This window comes from Artemia franciscana, chromosome 15 (genome assembly GCF_032884065.1).
Source record: "Artemia franciscana chromosome 15, ASM3288406v1, whole genome shotgun sequence".
Classification (NCBI taxonomy): Eukaryota; Metazoa; Arthropoda; class Branchiopoda; order Anostraca; family Artemiidae; genus Artemia; species Artemia franciscana.
In genome coordinates, this window is record NC_088877.1 from 1,367,987 (window position 1) to 1,393,459 (window position 25,473).

Here is a 25,473-nt window from a genome sequence, read left to right on the forward strand (position 1 = left end):
CCACCAATCAGTGCTGAAAGATCTTGGCTCTATTCCGCCAATCAGTGCGGAAAGATCTTGGCTCTATTCCGCCAATAATTGCGGAAAGATCTTGGCTCTATTCCGCCAATCAGTGCGGAAAGATCTTGGCTCTATTCCGCCAATCAGTGCGGAAAGATCTTGGCTCTATTCCGCCAATCAGTGCGGAAAGATCTTGGCTCTATTCCACCAATCAGTGCGGAAAGATCTTGGCTCTATTCCGCCAATCAGTGCGGAAAGATCTTGGCTCTATTCCGCCAATCAGTGCGGAAAGATCTTGGCTCTATTCCGCCAATCAGCGCGGAAAGATCTTGGCTCTATTCCGCCAATCAGTGCGGAAAGATCTTGGCTCTATTCCACCAATCAGTGCGGAAAGATCTTGGCTCTATTCCGCCAATCAGTGCGGAAAGATCTTGGCTCTATTCCGCCAATCAGTGCGGAAAGATCTTGGCTCTATTCCGCCAATCAGTGCGGAAAGATCTTGGCTCTATTCCGCCAATCAGTGCGGAAAGATCTTGGCTCTATTCCGCCAATCAGTGCGGAAAGATCTTGGATCTATTCCACCAATCAGTGCGGAAAGATCTTGGCTCTATTCCGCCAATCAGTGCGGAAAGATCTTGGATCTATTCCACCAATCAGTGCGGAAAGATCCTTGCTCTATTCCGCCAATCAGTGCGGAAAGATCTTGGCTCTATTCCTCTGTCGCGGGGATAGCTATGTGTTGCTTTTGAAACATGTTTGCACAACTGGTGTCTGGCTGTGAACCCGGTCCAGAGAATGTAATTTTACCAAAAAATGCAGTGGAAGCCCCAAATGCTTGCGATGATAGCTTCTCCAGTGTTCTCCAGTGTTCATGTAATTTTAAAGATTTTCTATAAATTGCCGATTTCAATCAGCAGGGCTGAAAGGAGTTTTTCTCCCTTGAGAAATTACCTTTAAAAATTTATGGCGGAGATTCCGACATTGAACTTGCAAATTTAAATAATCACAGAACTTTTCACGACGCAGAAGAAATGAAGAATATTCTAGCGGAAACGGCCAAGAAAACTGAATTTACTTTGTGAAATGAAATCTGGACTCTCCTCATTAAATACCTAAGCGGAATACATTTCAATTACTAAAAAAATTCTAGAATTGTATATTTTCCATAAAATGGACAGTTTTTTTCTTTGTCATTAAAATCGTAATCCTTTATAGAGTATCGTCATAAACAATTTGATTTATTTCAATTTGAATGATCTCATAGAAAAACGAAAAAAGAACGAACACCCATTTTAGGGCACCTTTGACGGGTTCTATGCTTATTTCTGCCAGGAAAACTCCCCCTCCGAGAATCCTCCCATATATAAAATTGAGAAACTAAAGTGGCTCTAAGACCAGTAAAAAGAATGATAAAAAGAAGAGATTTGGAATATTCCACCTGCAGATAATATATGGGTAGAATACGCATTGTTTTGTCTCATTCAGGAGCAATCTAATGCGTTCATGTGAGTAATCCAATATCCCTGCCCCACAGGATACACCCGAGGAAGACGATAATGACGAAGATCAGGCCGAAGAGCCTTGATTAACATCTCTATCTGAAGTTGTTCTCTCGCTGCGTTACCTTCAATTCCCCATTGAAGAAAAGGCAATGAGTACATTACGGGAAGAAATCACCAACCTCAGTGTGGCTTACGAATAGGCTGTAGGTCAATACAAAATTTCAAAAACCAATAATGAAAGAACAGATCATAACACAAAATTTTTTGAAAAGAGCAAATAATCCTTGAAGGCGTTTAAGCTCGTATATGCATATGCTAATACTTATGTAAATAAACCCATGTACACACACATATACATTTTACCTTATACTATTAAAAACTTTTAGACGTTTTTTATGCGTCTGAATTATATGAATGTAAGTCGGATGATATTTTGAATCTAAGTCGCACCTTTTCGGGAAGCAAGAGAACTTTTTCTAAACTCCAGCATCAATATCAGCAAATCGGTCTGAATTTTAATGTTGATAAAACTGTAGCAATCCCTTTCAATCTTAAGGGTAACTCTGACATGCAACTTGAACTTTTCTGAAACATTTTAGTCTAAGCATCAGTATCAGCAGTGATGCAGTGATGCATCAGTACTGATGCAGTGATGCATCAGTATCAACAAATCGGTCTGAATTTTAATGTTGTTAAAACTGTAGCAATCACTTTCAATCTTAAGGATAACTCTGACATGCAACTTGAAATTTCTGAAACATCTATTCCGCTTTCTGATAGAAAACATCAAGCTTGTAATTCGAAACTTCGCAAAAGATTCGAATTGCACATGCTTCGCTTGCATCTTATATCACAAATCTTAGTCGGTTTCACCTTTCCAGACTTTATACAACAGTCTAACTGGGCCCCATCATCTTGCTATGTCTTCGATTTGAAATTTTTTTTCTGCTTCAAATAAAAAAAAATATTAACCAAATCCATTTTAAAGTCGCCAAGTATCCGCTGCAGCTTCCTCCTTGGACCAGTAATTCTTCTCTGGCACAAAAATTCAAATTGATTCTGCCTGCAAACATTATTGATAAAAGAGTGGAAGGTTTCAAATCCACCGCTAGAAAACTCAACCACCAGTGGTTTTCCCTCTTCATATAGTATACAGTTATGTTTGTGTTTGTTGATTTTAACCTCTCTTTTCGTTGGTTGTTTATTTACTCCTTTTTTTGTCTAACTCTATCACTAGTGCTACAAACCCTCTTTTGTATCCCCCCTCCCCCACGAGGTTTTCGCCCAAGTCGTAACAATGTAACGAAAATAAAAAATGATGTGTTTTTTAAAGTTTTTCGTCCTTCCCCCGAAAAACAGCCTTTTTTAGCCCCCCCATCTCCCCCAAGAACAAAATCCTGGATACCAGCACCAGGATGCAGCAGGCTTGTATATGTTTGATTGTCTAATACGATCTTCTTATTAAGGCATCAAACTCCTTCCTGTTAATGCATAAAAGAATCATCTGCTTTATAGGATTTGTTTTCTCTTGGGACTCGTTGTGATTCTTACTGTTGTTTCTCTTCTAACCGCATATATCGTTTACGGTTCGATGTGATCATCTCCGCTGCGTATACTTTAACCGCAGATTTCTTTGTTCGTTATTTTCATTTGGGATTAGTTGTCGCATGTCTTCCATCCCCAGATCTCGTTGCCCTTCTTTTTCTCGCATCAATACCACAAACTTTTTACCATACCTTTTGCCATAGCTGTTGAGATTTTGCGCGTGTCATAGATACTAAAATCAACACCTCTTTCTTGTTTATCGTTCAGAGACTCACACATGCTATATTAACACATCCCTTCATTCCATGTAATTTTCCTTTGTCTTCTAACCACAAATTTCGTCGTGCAAGATTTTCGTTTGCAACTCAGTATGATTTTTGCTTTTTCTTGTTCCATGTCTTTTTCTTTAGCTGTTCAGAGTCATTTGTCACTTTTTGTAATTTCACATGCGTCATAGATACTAGCAACGACAAGACTACTCCTGGAGGGAAAATGGTGTAATTTATGCTCTTGAAATGTGCTCATAAACATGACGTTACTCATATGATTCCCCCCCCCCCATTGAGGCTCTAAACAAATTTCCTCAAACTCATGACCTATCCTATCTATATCGTTTTTTAGGCCGGAAAAACCCAGGGTGACAATTTTCCAAAAAAAAAAGAAGTCGGTTTCAAGAAACAATTCCTACATAAATAAATAAATATATACACAGTTGCTCGTTTGAAGATATAAAATATATAAATAAATGTAATATATGTATATATATACATATATATATATATATATATATATATATATATATATATATATATATATATATATATATATATATATATATATATATATATATATATATATATATATATATATATATATATATAAGCCTCGACGTTATATAAACCAGACACATAAAAGTTTTTGAAGAACAAATATTAAATGTATTTACCTTGTGTTTTTTCTTCTTTTTCAAGCCTCCACCTGGAAGGAAAAGAAAATTATTACTTTTGAAATTAGAATATTATGAGTCCTATATTGACAATGCAGTGCAATGACCAATCTAAGTGACCCTTTAGAAGAGTAAATCCCAACAGGGCTTCCATCTCCAATTTCTCGGATCTCCAGTAATTATACATCTCCCATTACTGCGCCAGCAATTTTATTTAAAAACGTTTGTCCAGTATGTCTAGATATAATCCAAATAGTCGCAGTGATAAGCAGCCACATTCGCAGTCGCTGTATCAAATAGTCGCCATCACAGTCGCAGCAGTCGTAATTAATTCCAGACATAAGTAATTGCTGCAGTCACAATGACAGTTCTGAACGGTCGCAGTCGTAAGTAGTCTGAGTCACAATGAGTTGCAGTTGCAAGTATTCACAGTCACAAATAGTCACAGCCATTCCAGAGATATTGCAGATATGAACTTTTAAGGACCTCATTCAGTTAAACAGCCCTTCAATATGCCCTGAAAGTTCTAACTTAATTTTACCCGTTGCAATGTCCCCAACAACATCTTTTGAAAGTTCCAACAGAACACCCTTGGCTGCTCCTAGGATACTTGAAATACATATTCTTGACAATCTGGATACATATTATCTTTACATTTTTACAATCTGGATTCACTTAAACCCTTTTGGTTTAATTAAATAGAAGTAACTTAATATCCTTAGCCGTTCCTGAGATATTGCTAATACATCCTTATGACAGTATACCAACTATATATCCCGTATACCCATAGTGACTTTTCATTTAATTTTACATACCCCTCAACCTTCCCTGAAAGTTTCAACTTAATCCCCTATTCAGTTCCTGACATATTGCATTTATTCCATTTGGACAGCCAGGATGTACTTAAATTCTCTTGATTCAGTTCAATAGTAGTAACAGTAGTGTAAGTAGCAATAGCGTAATAGTAGTAGAAGCAGTACCCCTGAGGGTTCCAAGTTAATATCGTCAACCGTTCCTGAGATATTAATGATACGGCCTTTGACAACCTGGATTGTGATGGATGCATAAATCTTCTTGGATTATTTTGTTTTGGTGGATTGAAAAACCTCTTTCTAGCTAAGTTACCTATTATGATTCCCGTGGTAGCATAATATTTGTAGACATGAATATTTAATGAATCGGAGGTAATAGGCTTGAGATTGTCTGTACAAGATATCGACTCTTGTTGATAGAAGCGCGTCGCCAAGAGTGGAAATCTATGTTGCGACAAGATGGATTCAGGACTGCACAAAGTCGCCATTCAACTGGATGTCCCGAAGACTACTTGCTGTCCGGTTGTAAGCCACTTCGTGTAGAATTAACAAGATATGTTAGTCCACGTCTGCACCAGTTATGGAACAAGCTTTTCCTGAACCCATGATAATTTCAAGGATATGAAAATTACAACTTGGAATGTTACGATGTTAAAAATGAATATTGACTTACAAATTCTGACACTTTGAACTGTACTTATTAGAAGCTTCAGAAACACATACCCCAGGGGGTAGGAATTATGAAATTAGGTGATATGGAATTTATTTACTCAGGGAGGACAGATGGGGTATATACGCAGGGAGTAGGGCTCATAATGAATGAGGAAGCTGCGAAGTTTTGTATAGGTCGGGAATGTATTTACAATATAATGCTAGTCGCTCATTTTATTACTAAACAATGTAGAATATTAGTCATAGAACTATATGCCACTTTATAACCGGCTGATGGACATAGTAGTGACTCGGGTAAATTTTACTTACAGATACAGGAATAAATAGACAAGGGGAAATGGAAACTTCTTGGGAGGGTGTACTGAGGGAAACTTTGAACAGATTGAGGACGGAGGAAGAGCGTGCGTAACTGTGTCAGCCACGCGTGGCTTGGTGCTGCAATGAAATTAGTAGTAGTAGTAGCCCAGAAAGTTTTATCCTAATACCCTAAGGTGTTCCTGTGGTATTACTCGTTCACCCTTTTGACAACCTGCATGGATATAGTGCTTTTTAATTTAGTTCAACATCCCCTCAATACCTGCTAAGAGGTACACCTTATACCCTAAGCCTTCAATTTTTGTTCCCCTCAAGATTCCCCGAAGGTTTTACCCTTATAAACCTTGCCCTAATAACAGTAGCAGCAGTGTTAAGCACATAATGCCTTTTGGTTAGTTAAACATCTCCCTCAACGTTCCCTGAAAATTTAAATTTTAATACCCTTATCTGCTTCTCAGATATTGCTGATACGCCCTTTTGAAAACCTAGATGCACATAGCGTATCTTTATTCAGTTCAGCATCCCCTTAAACATTCCATGAAGGTTTCACCTTGCCCTTAAATATACCAACAGTAGTACTAGCAATGTAGTAAGCACACTTCGCCTTTTCGATAGTTCAACAACCCTCTCAAAGTGCCCTGAAAGTTTCAACTTAATGCTCTAAGTAGTTCCTGAAATATTCAAAACACACCCTTTAGATAACCTACATGCACATGTTGTGTTTTGATTTAAATTAACATCTCCTCTACATTCCCTGAAATTTTCACCTTAACACCCTTAGCATTACTAGTGCTAGTCACAGCAGTACGCACGTATTGCCTATTGGTCAGTTGAACATTCCCCTCATTATGCCCTGAAAGTTTCAACTTAATGACCCAAGGCGTTCCTGAAATAATGCTGATACGTCCATTTGACAACATGTAGGCATATAGCGTGTTTTGATTTAATTAAACACTCGCTTCAACGTTCCGTGAAAACTCAGCCTTAACAGCCGTGGCCTTTCTGGAAACCGAGGATCAAAAATGCCCCCATTCCCAAGGACAATGTCCTATATGTAAACAAAGGGTAAACTTTACACCTTACAGCCATATCATCTGCAGAAGCATGATCGGGTGTCTTTGAAGGGGCGATAACAACAAGAGCTAAGAGCTCATATGGCACTTGTGACGAGGCGAGAAGAGCTAAGAGCCAAGAGATCATATGGTATGAGCTCTAACAAAATTCTATGAATCAATAGATTGATTTAAAAGGAAAATAAGAGGCTTAATGCCAGTCAAGATTTAAAATAAGAGGTCTGAGTCACAAAGTCCTTCTAAATATCAAAATTCATTAAGATCCGATCACCCACTCGTAAGTTATAAATACCTAATTTTTTCTAATTTTTCCTCTCCCTTTTGCCCCCTAGATGATCGAATCTGGGAAAACGACTTTATCAAGTCAAATTGTGCAGCTCCCTGACACGCCTACCAATTTTCATCGCCCTAGGACGTCCAGAAGCACCGAACTCGCCAAATCACTGAACCCCTCCCCCCAACTCCCGCAAAGAGAGCGAATCCAGTACGATTCTGTCAATCACGTATCAAGGACATTTGTTTATTCTATCCACCAAGCTTCATCCCGATTCCTCCACTCCAAGTATTTTTCCAAGATTTCCCCCTCCAACTCCCCCCAATGTCAAAAGATCTGGTCGGGATTTGAAATAAGAGCTCAGAGACATGAATTCCTTCTAAAAATCAAATTTCATTACGATCCGATCATCTATTCGTAAGATAAAAATACCCCAATTTTCATGTTTTCCAAGAATTCCGGTTTCCCCCTCCAACTCCCCCGAATTTCACAGGATCTGGTCGGAATTTGAAATTAGAACTTTAAAGCACAAGATCCTTCTAAATATCAAATTTCATTAAGATCTGATCACCCTTTCGTAAGTTACAAATACCTCAATTTTCAAAATTACCCCCCCCCCCAATTCCACCAAAGAGAGCAGATCCGGTCCAGTTATGTCAGTCTCGTATCTTAGACAGGTTTCTATTCTTCCCATCCAGTTTCATCCTGATCTCACCGCTTTAAGTATTTTCTAAGATTTCCGGTCCCCCCAACTGCCCCCCCCCAATTACGCTTGATCCGGTTGAGATTTAAAATAAGATATCTGAGTTACGAGGTCCTTCTAAATATGAAGTTTCATGAAGATCCGATCACTCCTTCGTAAGTAAAAAATACGTCATTTTTTCTTATTTTTCAGAATTACCCCCCCCCCCCCTAATTGAGCGGATCCGTTCCAATTATGTAAATCACGTATGCAAGAATTCTGCTTATTTTTACAACCAAGTTTCATCCCAATCCCTCCAATCTAAGTGTTTTCCATCATTTTATGTTTCCCCACCCCAAACTTCCCCCAATGTCACCAGATCCGGTCAGAATTTAAAATAAGAGCTTTGAGACCCAATATCCTTCTAAATATCAAATTTCATGGAGATCCAATCACCCTTTCGTAAGTTAAAAATACCTCATTTTTTCTAATTTTTAAGAATTACTCCCCCCCGCCAACTACCCCAAAGAGAGCGAATCAGTTCCGATTATGTCAATCATGTATCTGGGACTTGCGCTTATGTTTCCCATCAAGTTTAATCCAGATCCCTCCACTCTAAGTGTTTTCCAAGATTTTAGGTTTCCCCCCTCCAACTCCTCCCAATGTCATCAGATCCGGTCGGGATTTAAAATAAGAGCTCTGAGGCACAATATCATTCCAAACATCAAATTTCATTAAGATCCCATCACCCGCTCATAAGTTAAAAATACTTCATTTTTTCTATTTTTTTCAAATTAACCGGCCCCCCACTCCTCCCCCCCCAGGAAACGACTATTTCTAATTTAATCTGGTCCGGTCCCCGATACGCTTGCCAAATTTCATCGTCCTAGCTTACCTGGAAGTGCCTAAAGTAGCAAAACCGGGACTTTAGGTTTCCCCCCTCCAACTCCCCCCAATGTCATCAGATCCGGTCGGGATTTAAAATAAAAGCTCTGAGACACAATATCATTCGAAACATCAAATTTCATTAAGATCCATTCACCCACTCATAAGTTAAAAATACTTCATTTTTTTCTATTTTTTTGCGAATTAACCGGCCCCCCACTCTCCCCAGATGGTCAAATCGGGAAAACGACTATTTCTAATTTAATCTGGCCCGGTCCCTGATACGCTTGCCAAATTTCATCGTCCTAGCTTACCTGGAAGTGCCTAAAGTAGCAAAAACCGGGACCGACAGACAGACCGACAGAATTGGCGATTGCTATATGTCACTTGGTTAATATCAAGTGCCATAAAAAGGGTATGGGATGGGGTTGGTTGTAAACCCTTTTCACTGGCAGCACTATTGCCTATGAAAATAACCAAAAAGTGTTACAATTTTAGCTTTTTTTCCCCTTAAAATACAAAAAATCGACAAATTCTTTGTATTATCTAATGATTTAAAGTCCAAATAGCAATAGATATCATTAAATTTCATTATTGATCATTGGCTTAAGGAGCAGACTCATATTGTGCTACCGTGGACTCAAAAAATATTTAATTATAAACTATTCATGTTTATATCATGGTTATGTCATGTAAGGCTGAAGAGAGAGAGAGAGAGATTGGGCAAACCTTTGTGCTACGCCACATTTGAATCCTAACCATCAAAGAAATTTCACCCCTAAACATTTCTCCGAAGGATTCCTCTAAAAAAAATCAATTAGACTTAAAATTCTACTTCATTTGTTTTAGATCTCAGTAAATCTTCCTCTGATATTCTTTAAAGAACAAACCACACAGAAAACTGAACAACCATACGTATTTCAAAATGCTGGGAAAAATCTGGAACTGGAATTTTAAAGAACTAATAGGGTAAAACCTATGGTACCAAATAACTACAGAAGGTCTAGCCTTCTGTAGACGCATCTCTAGAGGTTGTATCAATAGATTGTTGATATTTGATTTTTTCGACAAACAAGCGTTGTCAAATTTAACAAATTAGTTTGCTTATTTATTTTGCTATGCAAAGTAGAAACACTGGCAAAGATACACTACCCAAAAATCGTCACAGTTTTGAAACAACCCCGAGAAAAAATATTCTAAAATCGCGGTTTCGAGGTATTAATAGACCTAAAATGCGTCCAAAGGGTGAAAATAGTTTTCAGGTTGGTTTCCTTGGTACCTTGATTGCATTTGCTATTCAGATACCTTTCCACTTTCACAAAGGGAGATAAAGATGTTATTCTCCAAATTTCGCCAGAATTCCAGCATAGATGCCTAAACAAAGATAGTCTATATTTACTTTTAGGAAAAAAAGATATTTAGGGAGATTTAGCGTTGAATAAAAGCATGTCACATGTTTTACCTATGTTTTCTCTTTTTTTTAGAAAAAGAGAAATAAAAACTTTTTAAGAAAGGACAGCTTTTCACTTACTTTTTGTAGTACCCAAAATTAGATTTGAAACTAAATTGTATTTACTGTGAAATGCATTTCAAATTTAATGTAAACACGTTTCTACAGTTATTTGGTATCTCCATCTCACGATTGTGCTTTTTTTTTGGCTGCGTCATTATAATTTGTATTTTTCGAATTACAAAGAAAAAAAATGAATGTGTGAATCCAAAAAGCAAAAATCGGATTCCAAATATTCTGAATGTTTCTCACTACAGCTATTCAGAACTTGTCCAATAAGCCATGCTGTCCATCACTACTAAAACTACGATGAAACAATTGCTGTGCCAAACTGTTTTGCATTACTTTCAATCTTCCTTGCCTGTCCGTTCCTTCTTAGCCGCCAAACCTCTTTAAGAAATACCTTAATATTTTTATGTATCTATTTTCACACGAATATATTACATTTTCTAATTTGTAAGTTTAATTTCGGCAAAACTTGAAATTCACGAGACACCGGTTTTAACACCATCTACTCAAAAAATAGATAAAACTTAATTCTATCAAACAGTCCGTGGTAATGAACTACGAGTAAGGAGCGACGGGGCTCGATAGTAACCGAAACTAAGAAGGACAGATTTTTAAAATCAATAAAGGTATCGAAAGAATTGATTTATTATGCTGACTCCAGATATATAAGATTCATTAAGTTTAGTTTTACCCGTCGAAGGCTATGAGCCTGAGAAAATTTGCCAGATTTTCAAAAAAGGGGGAAGCGCCCCCCAAATACTTAATGAATCTTAATGAAAATCACACCATCAGATTCGGCGGATCAGAGAACCCATATATAGAGGTTTCAAGCCCTCATCTTCAAAAATGAGGAAATTTGCATTTTTTTTTTACCAAAAGTAAGATCACGGATACGTGTTTAATTGTTTTTTTTCCGGGGGTGACCGTAGCAAACCAGTGGTCCTAGGATATCTGGAGAGGACCCGTTCAAACGGAAATTAAAACTTTTTGTGCCCTTTTTAAGTGACAAAAAATTGGAGGGCAGTTAGCCCCCTTTTTCGCCAAAGTAATTCTATCAAAATTTTGAGACAGCCATTTTGTTCAAAATAGTTAAAAGCTCCAACAACTATGCCCTTAGAGATAATATGAACCCCTATGGCTCCTTGGGAAATGTCTTAAAGTTATAAAATCGACCCATTCTTTATGTATGGTATTTGTATTGGGAAGTATGCATCCATTTTTTCGGGTGGGGGGAGGAGGGTGAATTTTCTGCTGGAGAATTTCCTACAAGGAGAGTTTTCCATGGAGAGTGCATTTTCCGGGGGGGGTAAAATTTCAGGTGAAATTTTGCACTAAGGGAATTTGCCACAATGCCTGTACAACATTGTTTTATTTTTCGTACTTCATATTTGCCGACTCCATTTTGCATATGAAGATGCTAATGATAATTGTCCGTGGTAAGTTTTCATCGGAATTGGACTATTTATAGGATTATTCCGTGGAAGGGAGCCGGATTTCCCAGCATTATAAACAAGAGCTAAGAGCTCAAATAAAATTCTAAGATTCAATAGATTTATTTAAAAGGAAAATCAGAGGCTTAATGCCGGTCAGGATTTAAAATAAAAGCTCTGAGTCACATGTCCTTCTAAATATCAAAATTCATTAAGATCCAATCACCCACTCGTAATCATAAATACGTAATTTTCCCTCTCCCTTTAGCCCCCCCCCCAGATGGCCGAATCTGGGAAAACGACTTTACCAAGTAAATCTGTGCAACTCCCTGACACGCCTACCAATTTTCATCGTCCTAGTACGTCCAAAAGCACCAAACTCGCCAAATCACTGAACCCCTCCCCCCAACTCCCCCAAAGAGAGCGAATCCAGTACGGTTACGTCAACCACGTATCAAGGACATTTGCTCATTCTACCCACCAAGCTTCATCTCGATTCCTCCACTCCAAGTGTTTTCCAAGATTTCTCCCTTCAACTCCCCCCAATGTCAAAAAATCTGGTCGGGATTTGAAATAAGAGCTCTGAGACATGAATTCCTTCTAAATATAAGATTTTCTTAAGATCAGATCACCTATTCGTAAGATAAAAATACCCCAATTTTCCAAGAATTCCAGTTTCCCCCTCCAACTCCCCCCAATATCACAGGATCTGGTCAGCATTTAAAATTGGAGCTTTAAAGCACAAGATCCTTCTAAACATCAAATTTCATTAAAATCTGGTCACCCTTTCGTAAGAAACAAATACCTCATTTTTTCAAATTACTCCCCCCCCCCCCAATTCCACCAAAGAGAGCAGATCCGGTCTGGTTATGTCAGTCACGTATCTTAGTCAGGTTTTTATTCTTCCCAACCAGTTTCATTCTTATCCCTCCGCTTTAAGTATTTTCTAAGATTTCCGGTCCCCACAACTACCCCCCCCCACAAATGACGTTGGATCCGGTTGAGATTTAAAATAAGAGATCTGAGTTACGAGGTCCTTCTAAATATGAAGTTTCATGAAGATCCGATCACTCCTTCGTAAGTTAAAAATACGTCATTTTTTCTAATTTTTCAGAATTACCCCCCCCCCCCCACAATAGAGAGGATCCGTTCCAATTATGTCAATCGCGTATCTAAGACTTCTGCTTATTTTTACCACCAAGTTTCATCCCGATCCCTCCAATCTAAGCGTTTTCCATGATTTTGGGTTCTCCCACCCCAAACTCCCCCTAATGCCACCAGATCCGGTCGGGATTTAAAATAAGAGCTTTGAGACACGATATCCTTCTATATATATATAATTTCATTGAGATCCGATCACCCATTCGTAAGTCAAAAATACCTCAATTTTTTCTAGTTTTCCAGAATTAACCCCCCCCCCCCCAGCTACCCCAAAGAGAGCGGATCCGTTCCGGTTATGTCACTCATGAATCTAGGACTTGTGCTTATTTTTACCACCAAGTTTCATCCCGATCCCTCCACTCTAAGTGTTTTCCAAGATTTTAGGTTTCCCCCTCCTAACTCCCTTCCCAATGTCACCAGATCCTGTCGGGATTTAAAATAACAGCTCTGAGATACGATACCCTGAAATGAGATACTTATATAAGTTACAAGTACTTCATTTTTTATATTTCTCCAAATTAACAGGCCCCCACTCCCCTCCCCCCCAGATGGTCAAATCGGGAAAACGACTATTTCTAATTTAATCTGGTTCGGTCCCTGATAGGCCTGCGAAATTTCATCGTCCTAGCTTACCTTGAAGTGCCTAAAGTAGCAAAACCGGGACCGACAGACAGACCGACAGAATTTGCGATTGCTATTTGTCACTTGGTTAATACCAAGTGCCATAAAAATGATCAGAAATTAAACAAAAACAAGAGCTAAGAACTCATATGGCACTTGTGACGAGATCGGAAGAGCCAAGAGCTCATATGGCATGAGCTCTAGCAAAATTCTAAGGATCAATAGATTGATTTAAAAGGAAAATCAGAGACTTAATGCCAGTCGGGATCTAAAATAAGAGCTCTGAGTCACGAGATCCTTCTAAATATCAAAATTCATTAAGATCCGATCAGCAACTCGTAAGTTATAAATACCTCATTTTTATAATTTTTCCTCTCCCTTCAGCCCCCCCCCCCCAAGATGGTCGAATCGGAGAAAACGACTTTATCAAGTCAATTTGTGCAGCTCCCTGACACGCCTACCAATTTTCATCGTCCTAGCACGTCCAAAAGCACCAAACTCGCCAAAGCACTGAATCCCACCATCTACCTCCCCCAAAGAGAGCGGATCCAGTACGGTTACGTCAATCACGTATCTAAGACATTTGCTCATTCTACTCACCAAGTTTCATCCCAAATTCTCCACTCTAGGCGTTTTCCAAGATTTCCAGTTTCCCCCTCCAACTCCCCCCAGTGTCAGCAGATCTGGTCGGGATTTGAAATAAGACCTCTGAGACATGAGTTCCTTCTAAATATAAAATTTCATTAAGATCTGGTCATCCGTTCTTAAGTTAAAAATACCTCAATTTTTCCAAATTAACACCCCCCAGCTCCCTCAAGATTTCCAAGATTTGTTTCCCCTCCAACCCTCCATGTCTCCGGATCCAATTCGAATTAAAAAGGAGCATCTGAGAGATGAGATCCTTCTATATATCAAGTTTCATTAAGATCCCATCACCCATTCTTAAGATAAAGATACCTCAATTTTCACGTTTTCCAAGAATTCCAGTTTCCCCCTCCAAATCCCCTCAATGTCACCGGATCTGGTCGGGATTTAAAATGAGAGCTCTAAAGCAGAAGATCCCTCTAAATATCAAACTTAATTTCAGATCAGATCACCCATTCGTAAGTTACAAATGCCTCATATTTTCTAATTTTTCCAACTCTATCAAAGAGAGCGGCTCCGGTCTGGTTATGTCAGTCACGTATCTTGGACTTGTGCTTATTCTTCCCAACAAGTTTCATCCTGGTCTATCCGCTTTAAGCGTTTTCCAAGATTTCCGCCCCCCTCCAATGACGCTGGATTCGGTCGGGACTTAAAATAAGAGATATGAGGTACAAGGTTCTTCTAAATATGGAATTTCATTAAGATCCGACCACTCCTTCTTAAGTTAAAAATACCTCATTTTTTTTTAATTTTTCAGAATTAGTCCCCCCCCCAATTCCCCCAACTAGATCAGATCCGTTCCAGTTATGTCAATCACGTATCTAGGACTTCTGATTATTTTCCCCACCAAGTTTCATTCCGATCCCTCCGCTCTAAGCGTTTTCCAAGATTTTGGGTCCCCCTCCCCAACTCCCCCCAATGTAACTGGATCCAGTCACGATTTAAAATAAGAACTCTGAGACACGATATCCTTTTAAATATGAAATATCATTAAGATCCGATGGCCCGTTTGTAAGTTAAAAATACCTAATTTTTTCTAATTTTTCCGATTTAACCGTCCCCCCCCCCCCAGATGGTCGAATCGGGGAAACAACAATTTCTAATTTAATCTAGTCTGGTACCTGATACGCCTTCCAAATTTTATCGGCATAGCTTGCCTGGAAGTGCCTAAACTAGCAAAACTGGGACTGGCAGACAGACCAACAGACCGACCGACAGAATTTGCAATCGCAATATGACACTTCGTAGATACCAAGTGCCATAAAACAACAAGTTTTTTTCAACTGAAATGAAAGAGCAAGATTAACACTTAAAACGAACAGAAACTATTACATATATGAGGGGGGTTGCCCCCTCCTCAAGACCTAGCTTTTTACGCTTATGTTTTACTTTTTATCCCAGTTGTTCAAGAACGACTCCAGAAAACATGGATCGGTTAGTTAGAACACTAAGAAGCTTTTTTTAAGTACTAAAAAATAAATTCTGTTCGTTTTAAGTGCTAATGTTGCTCCTTACCTTTATTTGAAAAAAAAACTTGTTTTTTTTTATATAGTAGGAACTAGAAGAGAATACTCGGATGCTTGGTTTTTGCTCCTAAATTCATTCAACGGAAGACACGAAAAAAAAAAACAATTTTATTTGTTTTAGATCCCGGTAAAACTTATTTTGATGTTCTATCAACCACCGTGAAAAAGGAGTCTAAATTCAACCCCCCACCCCCATAAATTTTTTATATATCTGTGCCTAGGAAAGGAAGTTACAAGTTTCGAACTAATTAAAAAGAAACAATTTTTTAACGTTATCCCCTCTTATTACACAGGCGAGATAAGGTTTTTTCTATAGATTTTATGTAAATATTGGAAATTTTGCGGACTTTAAATTCTATGAGTAATTTCAAGGATTAGCCCTTGTGAGGAATTCCTCCTCGCCTTTTTGTTAAGATACATCAACAATTGTTTTCTTTTTCATTTACTTCTTTATTGTACTTCTTTCTTTGTTTTTTATTTCAGAGTTATTTCAATTTAAAATTGTTATTAACAAAGAAAATCTGCTTTCTCCTTCCATTGGCATTGATTTATATATTTTTTTTTGGAGGGTCGAAATTAAAACTTTTCTAACAGAACTATTTTTAGACTAATAACACTAAGCTCTATGTTTTTGACAAGCTGATCAATGACAAAAAGCATAAAAAATAGCTTGTTAATTAAAAATTAACAGCACATTTCAAAGCGATGCGTAAGTCTTTTTTTGAGGGGGGGGAGGGGTATATACATAGAACATCAGGCTGTTCCCAAATCGCCTGGAGATATGTCATAAGGAAAGATAACTGAAAGTTAATGGTGGGAATGAAGAGTGAATCTTTGAATACATTTGTGCGGAAGAGGGGCCTCAGACGGCTTGGTGCTACAGTGGTAATAACTACGTGGTAAGTAGTTATAAGTAGTAATGGCAGTAGCTAGCATGTGATTTTGGCTTAAAAATTATACATATTCTGTTACTGATATTTGAAACATATCCTGAAGCTAGCATAGTTAGGCATCTACAGATAGGGGAGTGAGTAAGAGAGAAAGAGAGATAAAAATGAGAAAGAGAGGAGTACATAAAGAGATTTAAACGCATTAGATACACCTAATAAATAGCTGAGACCGTGTCTTGACAAAACGAGTTATTAAAAAATTGTCTTTTATTTTAATGAAAACTTCAATAAAACTTCACTGGCACATTGCCAAATCATATAAAATACGAGAAATATTACCACCAAGCATTTTGCACTTTAACCTTATCATTTAAAATGGCTTTAAAACTAGCAATCAAATATCAGGCGAAATATATAATGGTCTTATTTACAAACAAAGTAACAACATTTAAAAAATATATAAACAAGTAGAAAAGAAAACCGAACTTTATTCAAGTCTTTAGGGCTTTATACTTCAATTCCGAAAAAAAATAATAGAAATCTAAAAGCACCAAGGACAGTGAAGATCAAATTTGGGTTTTTCAACTAAGAATTAGAAACTTACATTACAATATATATATATATATATATATATATATATATATATATATATATATATATATATATATATATATATATCTTAAAAATAAGTAAAAGTAAAAAATTAAATTTTTAATGAAAGAATGCAGTTTTAGTAGTGGAGGGTACCAAACTAAGAAAAAGAGAAAAAAGTGGAGTGAAAATAAACATGAAGAAACGTGGGGTTAAATGTTAATACTCTTTATGCAAGCAAAAGAAAATTTTTAGAAAATAGCAGTTTATAAGTGTGAATCTAAGATGGGTCCAGGGCAAGTACATATTTTTCTTTTAATGTCCTTGGTACTTTAAATCTTTTAGCTAAGAACTATATAGCACTCAATCCGGGTTAATTATGTGATAATCATTCTATATACTTGAATATTAGTTTCTAACTCATTAATTCATTGACTTCTACAGTTGATATAAAATAAATCGTCAAATAAAGGATAAATACTCATGCTCAAATAATTTTTTGATTTGTAATTATCTTTAAAAATAATCAATTAATTCAATTCTCATATTTGTTCATCAATTAATTAACTATATATCATTTTAAAATATCATTTAAATGAGTTAACTAATTATTCTAATTATTTGTTTAAAATAAACAATTTATTCTTAAATTATTATTAGTTAAATCATTAATTTTAAGTTACCTTATTTTCTAGTAAGCTTAATTACTCTTGCTTGAACTAATTTCTTATTTGTTGATTATCTTTTTATGTTAATGGGCAATTATTAATTAATCTTTAACCGAATAATCATTTTACCATAAAATTAATCAATTTATTAATACATTAATATAAGTCAAATATTAAATTAATATTATCGTTCAATATTTATTTCTGATCCATAAAATTAGTTGTAACTTCAGCAAATTCTTAATTTGTTTCAAATATAGCACAATTATTCTTGCTCGAATAAAGCTCAGCAATGCAAGGTTCGGAACAAATGATGTTAATCTAAATCAAGATACAAAAATTGTACACGTTGTGATAAGTGCCGAACCGTGCCTTGCCAAGGAAACGAAATAGATTTGACAGATAAGATGATTCAGCAACATGGCAATACTGTTGACTTTATATACAAAAATATGATTTTTCTTATCAAACTCGTACAAGACACAGTTCTCAGCACTCACCAAAGAGAGAAAGAAGAATAAACACAGGACCAAAAAAAAAAAAAACAAAAACATCACTATTACGCATAAAGGTCTATAGTATTTCCAAATTCCCGAAATAATTTCCAAAAAATTGGATTTGAAGGGAAGATCGGCAGGACAATAAACCAAAATATTGGATAAAAACTGGAATAAACTCTTTTGTTTAACCCCTAATGTTCAAAGTTTGAATGTATGTGCACACAGTGATCTTCCTGATATTGCCTCCTCCCCCCTCCTGATATATCCTCCTGATCCACCCTTTAAGGTGAAGTTTGGAAAAGAGTTTTAGGCAATTACCTCAGAAGTTTGAAACATGTCAGATATGACCTTTAGTCGTATTACCTTTACCAAAACTGAATAGGCTAAATGGTGGTAAGCGCCGAACCGTGCCTTGATAAGAAGACAAAATAGATTTAACAGATTAGATGAATCGGCAACATGGCAACATTGTCGACTTTAAATACAAATATGTATCATTTTTCTGATCAAGCCCGAACAAGACACAGTTCTCAGCACTCACCAAACAAATAAAGAAAAAATAATAGTAATATTAAACAAAACACAAAAAATAACAACGTTGTCTAGGGCTTCTTCTGAAGGACTCTTTTGAAATAGCATGATATTTGATGTCTATTTTTCCTCTGTTCACGTGTTTCTATATTTATAGTATTAAACGTCATATGTGTACATATATATATATATATATATATATATATATATATATATATATATATATATATATATATATATATATATATATATATATATATATATATATATATATATATATCAGAAATTACAATAGGCAAATGTTTTAAATAGGTGTGTAGGCAGAAAATGTAACGATAGTGCTAAAAATGAAACAAAAATATTAAGTGAAACGTAAGTTAAGTAGGAAATATCATACCATATTTATTTATAATATGAATGTTTTATATATTTGTTACTATGGAATTTCCATCAGAAGAGACTATAGACAAGAGTGATACTACACACTTATGACATTCCCTAGTAAGTGGGAAACAAAAGAAGTTAAAAGAAACACATACCAAAGAAATACAGAATAGATTCTTTTCCTTTTTTAAATATTGAAATCGTTTCAACTCCAAGAAACACTAAGACAGAAATGAAAATATAAGAGAGAAAACACTTTGGGGCAGATATCAATGAAGATACATAATTCTAAACTGCATCCAAAGACTTTGATTCATCTGCAAAGGGTTATAAAGCAAAGAGATAAAACTTCATAGTTGATGATGACTTGTCTGGCATGGAGGGAACACCAGTTATTAATAATAAAAATGGACATTGAAAATAGCGCGTAAAAAAAAAATCAAAATGAATACATTTTTCCTCCCCTGGACCCAGTTCAGAGTTACTCATACCTGAAAACTGCAAATTTCAAAAAATTTTATTCTGGGGATTTCGAAATTATTAAGTTTCTAGGCCAGTATCATATTTTTGTCAGAGTTGCCATGTTGAAACGTGAAAATAAATGAGCAGAACTAGCAAAGGGAAATAACATTGTCCATTTAAACTAAAGCATTGACCATCCGTTGATTCCGAAATACAACTATACCTTTTAAGGAAAGCTACACTTTCTTAGGCCGTTTGGTCGAATATTTTTTAGCTGATTTTTGTCCCTGCTTTATTTTTTTTTAATTTGGCCCCCGCTACAACCAAAAATATCCTTACATATGGGGTTCTTTTTCTTTAAATATCAAATTTCCGGTTTTTTCTATAAGATAAACCACATACCTGACAATTTTTTGGTCTGTTCGTTGGACATTAGCACCAGCGTTGCTAACACTTTAAAGTAAATAACTTTGTTGTACAATTATAGCAGTTTACTTCAGATTTCATTTACAGAGAAAAATACAGGAATAAATTGAAAATGAATCAATCGCAAATTTTCCCGCTCATATCCTGAAAACCGATTCGGAGTGCAGTTTTCCTTGTGAAAATATCTTGACATTTGTGAAGCTTTCTTTTGTGTCTAGTTTTTATTCGCCAAACTTTTTCTTTTTTGCTTGTATATTTCAGAGATGGCCGGGGACAGTTCCAAAAACTTCAAGGTGAAGCTTTGACCCGCGAATAAAACGCACCGGTAATTTTGTATTGTGCTATGAAATGTGTCGTATTGTACCATAACATCTAAATTGTACCAAAAATGGTGCAATCTTACTCCGTTGGCAACGCTGGTTAATACCTTTTAAAATAGGCAAGTAAACGCGCTAAAAATGGTTCAAAACCTGTTACTGAGCCTGAAAATTTTTGTACGCTATTGTAACTGATAACAGCAGAGTTCGAAGTATGACAAAAATAGAAACAAAACAAAGATAAAAATAAATAAAAAGAAAGATATAAATTTATACACAAATATAAATAAATAAATAGACAATATTAATAAAATAAAACAAAAGTTAAATCAACTGCCGAGAAAAAACACTGACAAAAAAGAGAGAAAAAAAGAGTCATCTATGGATGACACAATTTTATACTGAACCAGTTTGCGCTACATTTTTGAAGAATTGTAAGGTGTGTGCTCATATAAATTAGATATTCTAAAATTAGTATAGTTAGAAAAGAAAATAATTTGAGAAAATAATCAATTCAGGGAATGGTAAAAAATGTCAATTATATATAATAATAAAATGTCAAAATGGTAATTTATATATAATAAAGAAATACCATCCGACACTGATTCAGGAATAGTATCGTCAAAATGAAAAGTGGAAATATAGTCCCCATACAGGGACTTTAAACTCCATAGTTTTGAAACAACCAAAAGAAAAATCTTAGAAAATTACGATTTTCAGCCGTGAATACAACTAAGAAGGATCCATGAAGCAAAAAAGTTTTATCCAAATTTCGATAAAAAAAAAAAAAAAAAAAAAAAAAAAAAAAAAAAAAAAAAAAAAAAAAAAAAAATTCGGAAAACCAGGAATAAGAATTAAAATTTAGGTTATACAATGTCACTTGTATAGTCCATAGACCTTGATTTAAGTGATGAACAATTTATAGCATTATTAGTAACCTAACCAATTTTATGTACATACATATCGTATAACCAATAGGAATTAATATATATATATATATATATATATATATATATATATATATATATATATATATATATATATATATATATATATATATATATATATATAATCAATATTATAATTAAATATAGAGAGAATTATACTCCCCTGCCTAGAAGAAAAAGGAAAATAATTGGTTTTTGCATGGGCAGTACTGATGTGTCTCCTTTCTTCTTCTTTTTTCCACGAGGGGGGCCAATGGTAAAATGTAAAAAAAATGGTAAAATGTAAAATGGTAAAATGTCAAAAATGGTAATTTTCATTATCTATTGATGTTTGCTCATGTAGGTTAGTTGAAAGTTTTTAGTCATATTTATTAGCACGTCATCTTTGAAACCCTGTGGGAGCATTCCCCCCCCCCTAAAACGGCTGCAATTATACACAATTTTTGCATGAATTCTACCATTATAACCTCAGTATATGTTGTTTAGTAATTTTCTTTAATGAAACAAATTTTTAATGAAAACCAAACAATTAATTTAATCCGATTCTGGTTCGTTTCGGTTAAAATGGACAGAATCCCCGCATTCTTTTTCCCATTTTTGCCAATATTTCTAAGATCTCTTCTTATTATTTCTTTGACTTCTTTTTAGAACTAGGGACCTGAGGTTCAATCCCATTAAGCCAAAGTGGAAGGGGATTTATCAGCTAAATAGATCCCCACGAACATTCTATGCGTGTTCTATGCACTAATAATGGCTCTGCAGGAACTATTTGTGCTTTTATTTGATAATCATTGCAAGAAATAAAAATAAAATAGGTGTGATTAGTGAACAAAGACGATGAAAAAAAGAAATATGAATAAAAGTGAACACTAAAACCGATTCTACAAACTAAAAACATAATTAAGAAAATGTGTCAAAATAAATACACACACACACCCACCAACCCACATATACTATATATATATATATATATATATATATATATATATATATATATATATATATATATATATATATATATATATATATATATATATATATATATATATATATATATATATATATATATATATATATATATATATATATATATATATATATATATATATATATATATATATATATATATATATATATATATATATATATATATATATATATATATATATATATATATATATATATATATATATATATATATATATATATATATATATATATATATATATATATATATATATATATATATATATATATATATATATATATATATATATATATATATATATATATATATATATATATATATATATATACTCAGTTTTTAAATCAATACGCGCAATTACACAGTTTTTGGTAGAAACCGGTGCTAATTTAAAAAAAATTAAAATAATTAAAAAAAATTAATTTAAAAAAATTAAAAAGGTAAAAAAAAATAAGGTAAAAAATAAGCAAAAGCTTAAAACATATGACCCCAAACAGCTAAAAAAGTGTAGCTCCCCTTAGAAGGTGAAAATATCTTTGGAATCAACAGATTATTAGAGTTTGAAGTTTTGTACACAAAAGACTTTTAGTTTCAAATAGCTAGTTTTTGCTTGTTTATTTTCACGGCTCAGCACGGCAACACTGGCAGATATGTGGCACGGCTCTTTAAACTCCATAGTTTTGAAACAACCAAAAGAAAAATCTTAGAAATTCACGATTTTCAGCCATGCATACAACTAAGAAGGATCCATGAAGCAAAAAAGTTTTATCCAAATGTTGATAAAAAAAAAAAATAATAATAATAAAAAAAAAAAAAAAAAAAAAAAAAAAAAAAAAAAAAAAAAACGGAAAACCAGAAATAGGAATTAAAATTTAAATTATTCGATGTCACTTGTATAGTCCATAGACCTTTGATATTTATGTGATGAACAATTTATAGCATTATTAGCAACCTAACCAATTCTATGTATATACATAGCGTATAACCAATAGGAATTAATATATATATATATATATATATATATATATATATATATATATATATATATATATATATATATATATATATATATATATATATATATAAGTACAATCAATATTATAATTAAATTCTAATATATAGATCTGTCAAGCAATCATAGTAGGAAAATCAATATACACATATCGGTATAATTGATAGAAAGATAGTTGCTAACCCCTCAATTAGCCCATGGACTGCATAGAGTTTTAACCCAAAACACTTGACTTCAGCTGGAAAGATGCCAAAAGCACTGAAAGATACCAGGAGCACCAAAAGATTAAAAATCTAATAATATTAAATAACAAAATACGATTTTATTTCAATCATACAGTTAAATTAGTAATTTAACAGTAATTTAAGTAAGTAATTTAACAGTCATACAGTTAAATTAGTATTTTTTTTAATCTTCATTGCAAATCTAAACATTATATTAACACAATTCGTCACAAAATACTATATTATTAAAATAGTTAGTAAAACTAAAATAGTATAAAGTTGGTGCCCCGTTAAAAAGCACTAAACGCAGGAAAGAGGAGGGAGGAAAATAGAAGAAACAGGATTGCTTGACATACTTATTCAGCTAGTGAAGGTGAGTTAGATACATTTTTCAGAACTTGCAAAATAGAACAAAGGAAATAGAAAAGATTGAGCAACGACTAAACTAAATAAAAAGAGAATATGTTGATGGGGGACGGTCTGAATTTCTAACCTGCCTCTGTGTCACTACTTTCGCTACTTGATGAAGATGATGAAGAAGAACTATCGGAGTCAGAACTGGATGAACTTGATGATAATCGTCGCAATGGAGCGTTTTCTTTTAGCTCATCTGAAATAAAACAGTAAACAACTAAAAAACAAAAAACAAAATAAACCATAAAAAATGAACAACAATAAAACAATAATTAAAATAATTATATTACCAACATCTTTATGCATAGATACACTCAAAAGAGCCTTGTGAGGCAATATCCCTTTGAGGCAAAAGTGATGCTCTCACAATACATCATTATTGAGGATCTTGTTATTGTCTAATATTGTTTAGGTGTGCTTTAGGTGTCCCAAAGTACAGGATGCCTGATCCCCAGCCCATCATTGCACTTCCTGGCAAAAGTGCCATGAAACGGAGATCAACACCACTGATAGGGACTGTAAATTAGTAAACTAATTCAGCTGCCAGAATCAGAAATTGCTCTGAAAAGGCAGATTGTGCAAATATCTTATGAGAAAAGAGAAAGCCTACAAATATTCTTTCGCACTGATACCCAAACGGTACCGATACCCAATTGTACCCAAACGGTTTAGAACAGCTGGTAGTAATAGTGAACCTCTCGCAAGAACACCAGCAAGAGGACCAAAAAACTATTTGAGCAGGAGACTATGAGCAGCAGCTCTATTGCTGACAAAGAGAAAGAAAACCCGGCTAGTAAAGTGTTTGTCAATAACTCTGGTATGATACATCACTCCTCCTCCTACTCATTTCCTAGAATCCTTCTTGCGAATGTAAGGTCACTGGTAAATAAAATGGATGAATTACAAATTATTCTTGACAAAAACCAGATTGATATTGCTTGCCTTACCGAAACATGGTCTTCTACTGAAGATTCTTGCTTGATTCCTAATTATGACTCCCATTTTAAGCCCAGACTGTACAAAGATTGTATTCCTCTATCTCATGGTGGAGGAGTGGCTTTTTTTGTCGGTGTACCCTCCCAAATCAGATTCTTTCATTTTTTTAAATAGAGAACAACTCCAAAACTGAAGTTCTATGGCTCTGTACCAGACCCAAAGCCTCTCATAAGAAGTATCTTCTATGATTTACTGTATGATTCATTACCCTCCTCGTAGGGGATTTAAGAAGGAGCTGACGGTATATCTGTAACTTTATACTGACATAATTCGCCACAAGTACCCTTATGCTGCAATTACATTATGTGGTGATTTTAATGAGCTAGACCAAAAGTGGCTTAGCGCTGCTCTTATTCTTAATCAGGTAGTCAAGTCGCCTACGCGCAGTGATAAAACCCTAGACTTGATTTTTACCAACATTGAAGATTACTACTGTGCCCCAAAAATAGCCCCTCCATTAGGGGCAAGTGACCATCTATGCATCTTTTGGACCCCTTTATCATCCTTTCCCCCAAAAT

The 25,473-nt window shown here is 34.9% G+C and overlaps 1 protein-coding gene across 1 annotated transcript in view; it reads right to left on the reverse strand.

Moving 5' to 3' along the window:
* The window catches only part of LOC136036689 (bromodomain-containing protein 3-like), a 131,461-nt gene that overhangs the window by 17,775 nt on the left and 88,213 nt on the right, over positions 1 to 25,473 (reverse strand). Inside the window, exons 13-14 of the mRNA XM_065718999.1 lie at positions 24,039 to 24,155; positions 3,994 to 4,025 (exon numbers count right to left, since the gene is read on the reverse strand). Coding sequence (XP_065575071.1) covers positions 3,994 to 4,025; positions 24,039 to 24,155 — 149 coding nt within the window. The remainder of the gene's footprint in view (positions 1 to 3,993; positions 4,026 to 24,038; positions 24,156 to 25,473) is intronic.